A 9716-nucleotide genomic window follows, 5' to 3' on the forward strand; every position below is an offset into this window, starting at 1 on the left:
ATCTGAACTTGGATTTGCGTATTATTTAAGAGTCTGGAGGGACTTCCCTGACTGTTCAGTGGTAGAGACTGTGCTTCCAAAACCAAAGTGTGGAATTCACACTCTTAAATGATACCCAAATGTGTTGTCCAATGCAGGAGCCAGGAGCCGCAGGTGGCTATTTAAATTAATTAAAAAGAAACAAAATTAAGAATCTCATCCTTCAGTTTACTCTCGCCGCATCTCAAGTTCGTCATGGCTCCATGGCCACTGGCAGCTGCACCAGACAGTACATGGGGTAAACATGGTGGAAAGTTCCACAGCAGAGTTCTGCTACAGTCTGTCTGAGTTAGGAGCCAACATTTTAAAACTGAGAGATTTAACATCCCCGTTCCTGGCTTCTACTGAAAAATCAGAAGATCAAGCAACTCCAGGCCCACCTTAGGGCCCCATCCGGCAGAGCTGGGTAGCAGCTGCCCCCTTGACATGAGGCATCTCTGGCCCACGGTGCCCCACAAGCCCACACTTGATACACACACGCAGCAGCCTGGTGGCTCCCTGTCTTCCAACCCCACAGCGCCATCCTCTCTTCTTTTTCCGAAGGGAATCTGGGGCCAAAGAGGGAGACACACTTGTGCAGACCACACGACACACAGGAAGATGCAAGCAGGGCAGGGTCCTGCCCAGGGTTTCAGATTCCCAGGCCAGGGTCAAAGACCAACCCACTCTGTGCTCAGCAGCTGATCAGCCAGTGTAGGACGAGGTCCCCCAGTGTCCCGCACTGCACCCTGACGCGCCCATCTGGAGACCCTCTGGACACTGGAGTGTGCCATCTGGGATTATCTTTATTGGACACGTGGTTGCCCAAGCCATGGTCTGGGAGCGCTGGGCCTCGGGCCTGGAATCCAGGAACTGAGTTTGCGGAGGCCTAGAGGTCAGGGCTGTTTGGAGCGAGGCCACAAGCGGCTGGTTAGAGAGCTGAAGAAGAGGTTCTGCTTGCTGGATTTGGAGAGCTCGGCCAGGCGCTGCTGTTCCTCCTGGAGTTGGGGGCAGACAGAGAGGAGAGTCAGCCTGAGGGCCACCTCCTTCCTTAAACCTCTGCCCAGCCCAGACTCCTTTACCCACAATCTCAGAACACCAGCCCAGACATAGGATGACACCAGACTGCAAAGACTGCAGTCAGACATTGGAAAAAATCAGCTGTGAGCCACAAAAGCCCAGACTCAAATTCCAGGTACTCTCATGATCACCGCCCCATGAACCCTGGGGACCTAGCCCAGGCCCTCCCCCGATGATGTCATCTTGCTCCCTGAGCCCCTGGTGCCCAGTCCTGAGCCCTAAGACCCCTGTCTGGATGCTGAGGGATGCCAGGTCCAAATCTCCAGGGATCCCTCCTTTGTACCCTCAGGAGCACCAGCCAGGAACACAACCCCAAACCTGGTCAACCTGAGCCTAGACGCCTGGGAATCTCTTTCTCAATCTATATTCTTAGCCCCATCTACAAATGATGAGGATCACACCAAGGTCATCAGAACTTGCCCAAACCTCGGGCCAAGTGTCCAAGGATCCCTCTTCCCAGACCTGATCCAAACTCCCACCCCACAAATACCAGGGCCCCCACAACATCAAGGTCTCTGAAAAGAGAGATAGAAGTGTTAGTTGCTCAGTCGTATCCAACTCTGTTACCCTGTGGACTGGAGCCGGCCAGGCTCCTCTGTCTGTGGAATTTTCCAGGCAAGAATACTGGAGTGGGTTGCCATTCCCTCCTCCAAGGGATCTTCCTGACCCAGAGATCAAACGGGGTCTCCTGCATTGCAGGCAGATTCTTTACCATCTGAGCCACCAGGGAGACCCTCAAGGTCTCTGGACCTATCTCAAATGCCTCCTGTTTCCTGCCTCCTGTCCTCAGAGCAGGCTGTAGTATCTATTTACCCGTCATTACAAGGGCCTTCTGGGATGGGTGGTTTGGAAGAGAAGGTCCTTGAAATGAGATCACATAGCCACAGTGGAGACAGGTTGCTTAGGGCTCCTCCATCAAGAGCCTGGGGAGCTGATGGGACGTCCCCCACCCACACTGGGGATCTGAGCACCCACCTGCTCTAGCCGGCTTTGCCGCTGTTTGAAAGCTTCCAGTGGGTCTTCCTCCAGGGCATAGTGCTCCAGCACGGTCCGGACATCCTCCACACCATTCAAAGCAATGGCTGTGGACACAGCAGGTGGGGGTCAGCCAGGCTGAAGGCCAGAGGGAGGTGGGGCCCACAAAGGCAAAGGTCAGACTTTGCAGGGGGTTGGAATTACATGCATCCTTCTCAGTAGCCTAAGGCTCCCCCTTAACATTCCTGGGCAGGATATCCTCTAACCACTCCAGAAAAGCATCCCCAACATTCTAGGAAGCTTCTAAAGACTGCAAGATGCTTATGGACCTCCTGCATCTTAAATCCCCAGTTTTCCATAAAAAACAAGCCAGGATCAAGCATCGATCATCCCTCTTGGGGGTCAAGGGCTTCAGGGTCAGAGGCCAGGAGGTCGGGGTCAGCCTCACTCTTGAGGAAGGCAGACAGGTCCAATAAGACCCGGTCATCTGAGTTGCCATCCCAGGGCCGCAGGGCGACGCCGTTGTAGGGCTGCAGGCGGAAGGCTTCCTTCTTGCAGTCCACGACTACTACTCGGGCCGGGTCCCGATTCAGACATGAAATGTCCTGGAAGTGGGTGAAAGGTCAGGTCAAGGCCTGTGCTCCTTCTCTTCCAGGCAGGAAACCAAAGGGGAGAGAGGCAGACAGACAGACAGACCACACACACACTTGGTATCACACAGAGAGCACCACGAAAGGGCCTCGTGAAGACCAGGCTGGGATGATGACACCCAACCTTCCAGGGAGTGGGAAGCAAGTCACACAGACTCCTGGACCCGAGCTCGGGCGCACAGACAGGTTGATTCAGAGGTTCCCTGGGGAGGGAGGTGGGCACTTGTGCATTTAACCACGGGCCCCTGGTGTTTGTGACAGGCTGCAAGTTTGTGAACCTGTCACAGGTAGAGGCGCAGACTGGTCCACAGCAACACACATGGAGTCACACAAAGACAGGCACCCAGAAAGACCCTTCCAGAGTCTCCATTACAACCCATGTCCCTCTGAACCTTGAAAAACTCCATAGACCCCTAGACCCACCAAGACAGTCAGAAACCCAACAGACATCAAGACGCATGAGTATTTGGACAACAACCCATAAAGAGACCCAATTCACAGCCCCACAGACTCATAGACCCCTATCACCCGTCACAGCAACAGATCTCAAGTCAAAGGAGTGCCAGCCTTCCCCCAAATCCCAGAGGCCCACCATGGCCCCCACATGGCACCTTAACATGGTGCCCATCCATGTATCTCGTGGCGTCCCGGAACAGGCGGTAGGAGATGAAGCCGTGGGGGTCCACACTGTCGATGAGTGGAAAGGCAGTCTGGGGGTGGGGCATGGGGGTGGGAAGAACAAGGTCAGGCTGCAGCTCTCCCTCACTTCTTACCCTGTCAGCCACCCCATCCCAGCCCCGGGCCCTCACCATGCCAGTCTCCGACGTAAAGATGACGATTTCATACAAAGGGGCGAGCTGCTGGAATAAGGTCTCGATGCCTGGACGCTTCTTAAACCTCCAGCCAGTGGCTAGCTGGAAATGCAGTGAGAACAGTGACACACTGAGACCCAGAGCACTCTCTCCCGTCTCTTCGGCTCGTGGAGGGATTCACAGGTACAGGGCTGCGACTGAGGGCCTAGGAGCCTGCAGGATCTGGGTCCCACAGTAACAGCTGACTCCCCTCTAGCACTGACTGTGGCAAGGTACACGTGCAATAACCTACGGGCTGGGAAGCAGCAGAGGTGAGGAAAGCGAGGCGAGGAGGGCTGACACCTCTTCCCCAGGACCACAGGGCAGAATGGGGGCTGAACCCCAGCCTGGCTCCAGCATCTACGCGCCTGACCACGTCACCACAAGCCAGCCACCCAGGCCTATGCGGTGTCCCCAACCCGCTGCTTTCCCCAAGACACACCGACCACTCAGGGTGCAAGAGGACGCCAGTGAGCTCCAAGACCAGTGTGTATGGGGGTTGGTAGTACGGCTCCCGCAGAGGGTCTGGGAGAAGGCAAGGGCTGGTGGGCTCGATGATCATCTGTGAAAAAAGAAACCAGGTCTGGGCACTCAGACAAGGCGGGGCGGGAGGCTGGTGGGGGTGAGTGGGGCTGCGGCCCGGGGCTCCTGCTCACCTGTCTGTAATCTTTGAAATATTTGTATGTCCGGCGCAACTGCTGTACCAGAATTGGATCTAGGAGAACACCAGGGCAAAAAGGGATTCCAGGATAAGCTGCTGCTCAACCCCCAGACAAACCAGGTTATTTATCTACCAGATACAAACAGGCCTAAAACACCTGCCTGGTTTGGAACAGCTCATTTCCAAGAACCAAGACAAAAGGGAATGACATAACCTACTGCCAGGTAGGAACAAATGTTTTTATTCACCTGTCAAGTTTTAAACTGAATACTTATATTCGCACATCACCCCAGGTATAAAATAGAATGTTGTATCTGCCCACTTAAATCCCACATATGTATAAATAAATCTGCTAACATTATGGCAGTATATTTTGTCAACTCTGAACCTCTAGGTCTCTAGGTGTGCACACTTTAAGCAAGTATGTGGAATCTAGCTAAGCCACGATAAATATACACACACATCTATATGGTCTTCCCAGGTGGCACTAGTGGTAAAGAACCCACCTCCGATGCAGGAGACATAAGAGACTCAGGTTCGATCCCTGGGTCGGGAAGATCCCCTGGAAGAGGACATGGCAACCTGCTCCAGCATTTGTGCCTGTAGAATTCCATCAACAGAGGAGCCTGGCGGGCTACAGTCCATGGGGTCGCAAAGAGTCGGACATGACCGACGCAACTTAGCACACCATCTATATACTTTAAACTAGTTGGTTCTCAACTAAAAAGCAATTCTGTTCCTCACTTCCCAGGAAACTTCACAATGTCTGGAGACATTTTTGATTGTCACAATACTGGCATCTAGTGGGCAGACACCCAAGACACTGCTAAACATCCTCCAATGCACAGGACACTCCCCTACGACAAAGAACTATATGACCCAAGCTATCAACATGGCTGAGGTTAGCAAATCCTGGTTTAAAGGAATACACCAAGTCTCAAGTCCAGTTTAAAACTGGTATCTTACATGACTCCCTACTTCAATATGGTATTTTTAGTTAAACTACTATCTCTAGACCTGTCTTTTTGAAACCAAAACACTGAAACACCACTTAAGCTGTGAACACACACACTTTAAACCTACAGGTTTACCTGCTCACCTTAAATCAGTATGTTGACTTGTTTAAAATAGTATGACTCTGCATCTGCCCAGTTAAAACATACTTACCTGCCGAGTTTAAAACACCAACAAAATAACACGCCGGCTTGCAAACATCCCCAGCACAAACAAGTGGCTTTCTGGACCTACCAGTTTTATATTTCTCTTGGGAAAGACCAGGTGTGATAGAATTGGCAGCTCCCCTCTACTATCCAATTTGTCAGAAACTCCCTAAAAGCTGGCTAATCAGAAGGCGGGGAGGGCGGAAGGAGGCATTGTCTTGGAAATGAGGAGCTGGATGGGGTAGGGCCTGGTGGGAAAGAGAGGCTGTCATAAAGAAGGGGGTGAGGGGCTGCAGATGCTCAGATCTAAGGCACAGGAAGCCATGTGTCTGGCAGAGAAAGCCCAGTTCTCCCCCAAGCAGTCCCACCTACCCAGGATCCCCTCCCCCACTGTCCCTGACCATCTGCTCCTGGGCTGAGGGGCCAGGGAAAGGGACTGGAGTTCTGTATGCCCCTCTTCTCCCAAGCCATACAGCTGCTGACTCCCCCACCTCCCAGTGGAAGTGGGGGGGGGACCAAATGGGGAGGGCACAGTAGAGAGGGTCAGGGGACCCCAGAACCTATGACTCTATACTCACCGTTGTCGAATTCATCGGGAATCTGAGAGGGAGAGAGAAAAAAGAAGGGTTTGGGATGGCAGGGGCAAAACCCAGACAAGGAATCTCTGGGGCCCTGGGAGGAGCAGGCAAAGGTCCCTGGGAGGGAGGGTTCACTCCAGACCAGAAAGGAGCCTGAACAGACCGGATGAGAGGAGACCCACAGGATGCGACCCCTGGTAAGGCCTCTGGGTCTCTCTCCCACTCACCTTGGCACCATTTTCATCCACAGAGTTGTTTCCTGCAAGGAAGATAGTGATGAATGAGAAGCTTGAGGCCTGGTCTTCTGGGACTGAGGGAAGGGGGCTAGAGGCATGGTCTTCATAGAGAGAGGAGGGAGCTGGTAGCCAGAATGCCTGGGCCTCTGAGACAGGAGGGCTGGGGCAGGGTCTCCTGGGTCTCTGAGGAATAAAGGGACTAGAGGGAGGACTGGAATTTTGGGGGCTGAGGGAAGAGGTAGTTTAGGGGGCTGGTCCAGACCTCTCCTTCCCCCCTTCAAACTGACTCCCTACAGCTTAGTACAGGAACCAACCAGAAGGAGGAGAACCTCCAGAAGAACAGTAGCAGGGAGATTTCCCTCATTTCCAAGTTCCAGTTGGCTGCCCTGAGGGAGGAGCCAGGGAAAGATGGGTGAAGTCCTTAGGGGAAAGAGGGGGCAGTCCCCCCAGCAGAACAGAGGGCCAACAGAACATAACTGGGGGACAGGAATATGTTCCTCACCGAAGATATAGATGACGCTCACGGTCCCACCAGCCCCAAGCAGCCCAGCGAGCCAGAGAGCAACTTTTTTGGCATAGCTGGGACCCTCCGAGCTTCTCTGCTGCTGTGGTCCCTGGGTCTGGGCCTTAGTGCCTGCCCGGCTCCCAATCTCTGCGGCCTGCAATTGAGAGGCGTAGGTTGGCCAAGAGAGGAGAGAAACAAGGTCAGGGTGGTTCCAGCACCCTGGTCTAAGAAGAATCAAGGTTGAGAGCCAGGAAGAGGACATCCACATGGCCTCCAGGTGTTGTGTCCCTGCAGGGGCAGGTAGGAGACTGGATCTCTCAGAAAGGTCAAGAACTAAATTGTCTGGCGCTAGGATCCCAGGGGTTCAAGAGATGACAAGCCCGGTGCCCAGGATCCTACAGGCCCGGAGCGGGGGTGGGGAGTGGGTGGGGAAGCAGGGCAGGGAAATACGACCAGGGGCCCTGACTGAACACTGACTAAGATTCCTGGAGCAAGGCACTGAAGGACACGCAAGAGGATAGGACGGGGAGTTAAGTCCTCCGGACGTCTGGAGCTCACAGTAGCGGTGTACCGAGGGGTACGGACGGAAAGGGCAATCGCTTTCTGGGACTTGGGGAGCAGGGCACAGAAGTAATGGACCCGGAGGTCAGAAGAACAGAGTCTCTGTCAAGATGGAGGCAGGTCGAATCAGAAGCCCGAGCAACACCACCACCATCGTGGCGGGGAAAACAGCCGCGAGGCCAGGCTGGGACTCCAGTGTCCCGGGCCCCTCCCCTTCAAGTATTACCTGAACAATCACCGAGACAGGACAGGTGACCCCTCCTCCCCCGGCGCCCACGTGGGGTCGAGAAGGTGGGGTCCAGAAGAGGTGGGATCCAGAGGAGGTAAGGTTCAGAGAACACACTTGAGTCCCCAAGCATCTATCCCGGGGAAGCAAGCGCTGCCAAGCCCGGGAAGCGGGGAAGAGACTCAAAACGCGGGTGGCGTTCCATTCAGCACCCTGAGGTGCTGCGTTCCAGAAGCTCCGGGCTGCCCCGGTCCGCCCGGAACTCCACGGAGGAGCCCCAGCACCCGGGGGCCAACCCCAGCCGGCTCACCTGGTCCGGAGCCCGAGGGGGCTGCGTCGCGAGCCGCGCACAGAGCCCCCGCGCGCCTTGCCGGAGCCCGCTCCGCAATCGCAGGAACAGCGCCGCCGAGGCCGCCATCTTGCGCTGACGCCATGCGGCCCCGCCTCCTCACTCTCTCCTCCCCGCCCCGGCCCGGGGCCGAGGCCAATGGTGATGCAGGGGCGGGGCGGGCGGACGGGAGCCCGAGAGGGACAAAGGGCTGCGGGCGCACTGCCGCGGGCGCTCCAGCTAGGGCTGGGAGTGTCCCGGCGCCGCGTCCAGCTCAGGCCGGAGGGCGTTCCACCGCCCACGCCACAGGACGGGGCGGGGCACCCACTGCTCGAGGTCAGGTGGAGGCCATAAGGAAGGGACCCCGTTGCTGCTGGATTTGTCCTAAAAACTAAAAGCCAGCTTCACACACCTTCTTCCTCACGAGCTACCGAGAGGTCTCATCCGCCTTCCCTCCCCTTCTCCCAGCCCTTTCTTGCGTGAGTTTCTTAAACTGGGTCTGGAAAATCAGCCAGTTTCATGGAGGCTCAGCCAAACGAACAGCTGCGGGCTCAGGGTATTGAGAGGAAATCCGTGAATTAGAGGCTACGGGAGCCATGATTAATCTTCCACATGTAAATCACCACACAGCATTTAGGGATAAATACTAAGATAGTATGGAGAAGGAGAAGGCAATGGCAAGCCACTCCAGTACTCTTGCCTGGAGGATCCCATGGACGGAGGAGCCTGGTGGGCTGCAGTCCGTGGGGTCGCTAGGGGTCGGACACGACTGAGCAACTTCACTTTCACTTTTCACTTTCACACATTGGAGAAGGAAATGGCAACCCACTCCAGTGTTCTTGCCTGGAGAATCCCAAGGACGGGGGAGCCTGGTTGGGCTTCCGTCTATGGGGTCACACAGAGTCGGACACGACTGAAGTGACTCAGCAGCAGCAGCAGCAGCAGTATGGAGAAGGAAATGTCAACCCACTCCAGTACTCTTGCCTGGAAAATTTCATGGACTGAGGAGCCTGGTAGGCTACAGTCCATGGGGTCGCAAAGAGTCGGACACGACTGAGCGACTTCACTTTCACTAAGTTAGTAAGGACTTCCCAGGTGGCTCACTGGTAAAGAATTCGCCTGACAAACAGGAGACTCAGGGTCCATCCCTGGGTGGGGAAGATCCCCTGGAGAAGGAAATGACAACCCACTCCGGTATTCTTGCCTGGGAAATCCCACGGTCAGAGGAACCTGGGCTACACTCCATGGGGTCGTCGGTCACAAGAGTCAGACAGGACAGAGCGACTAAACAACAGCAATAATTAAGGTAGTAAACATACGAAGTTGGGCCAAAGACACAGAATTTTAGGGTTGTGTTACTTCTGGAGGGGGATGGACTGGTCCTTCTTAATCTGGTACACAGATGGCTCCTAAGTTGGGTGGTGGAGGCATGGGTGCTCCTGACATATCTTTTAAAACATTTGAACTATTTTAATATAATACAAGTTTTATTATATTTGTAAGAAGACAGTGAACATCAAATGAGAAATGTGCAGGTGGTTAAGGTACTAAGCCCCATTCTCTACACTGCTCCCCAGCCCCACACCCAAGCCCTTAGACAAGCTGCAGCGGTTCTGTTATTGCTAGGCGGACTCAAGGGAAGGACCATCAGATGCTGTAGCCTGCACCATAGGTCTTCCTATTTAGATTTGTAGAGGGATTGTTGTTCCGCCATTCAGTCGTGTCCCGACTCTGCGACTCCATGAACTGCAGCACGCCGGGCTTCCCTGTCCTTCACCATCTCTCAGAGCTTGCTCAAACTCATGTCCATTGCGTCAGTGATGGCATCTAACCATCTTGTCCTGTCGTCCCCTTCTCAACCTTTGCCAGCATCAGAGTGTTTTCTAC

At 54.6% G+C, this 9716-nt stretch overlaps 1 protein-coding gene across 2 annotated transcripts; it reads right to left on the minus strand.

Annotated features, from left to right (window-relative positions):
- Nucleotides 1–806: 806 nt before the first annotated feature.
- On the minus strand, nt 807–7970 carry TIMM50 (translocase of inner mitochondrial membrane 50). Of its 2 annotated transcripts, XM_055412172.2 has the most exons (11): nt 7812–7969; nt 6712–6868; nt 6201–6232; nt 5974–5995; nt 4231–4289; nt 4017–4136; nt 3533–3637; nt 3335–3433; nt 2522–2678; nt 2074–2180; nt 807–1016 (listed from the first exon to the last, which is right to left on the minus strand). In XM_055412172.2, exons 1-11 carry the CDS (start codon nt 7917–7919, stop codon nt 915–917), a joined length of 1068 nt encoding a protein of 355 aa, XP_055268147.1. In that variant the 5' UTR covers nt 7920–7969; the 3' UTR covers nt 807–914. The 2 variants fall into 2 exon arrangements, with proteins under 2 accessions (XP_055268147.1, XP_088686257.1); XM_088830131.1 differs by having other exon boundaries at nt 3335–3637; nt 7812–7970.
- Nucleotides 7971–9716: the final 1746 nt, after the last annotated feature.

Source organism: Moschus berezovskii, chromosome 22 (genome assembly GCF_049115385.1).
Source record: "Moschus berezovskii isolate FMDL1 chromosome 22, NW_MosBer_1.0, whole genome shotgun sequence".
Classification (NCBI taxonomy): Eukaryota; Metazoa; Chordata; class Mammalia; order Artiodactyla; family Moschidae; genus Moschus; species Moschus berezovskii.

Bases quoted from the DNA above. Each gene is read 5' to 3' on its own strand.
- TIMM50 (XM_088830131.1), bottom strand. From the start codon at position 7,919: ATGGCGGCCTCGGCGGCGCTGTTCCTGCGATTGCGGAGCGGGCTCCGG. The intron at 2,181-2,521 runs GTGAGGCTGACC...CTGTGTCCACAG, and splicing joins CCTGTCTGCCTTCCTCAAGA to CCATTGCTTTGAATGGTGTG. The intron at 1,017-2,073 runs GTGGGTGCTCAG...CCCCAACTCCAG, and splicing joins GGCAAAGCCGGCTAGAGCAG to GAGGAACAGCAGCGCCTGGC.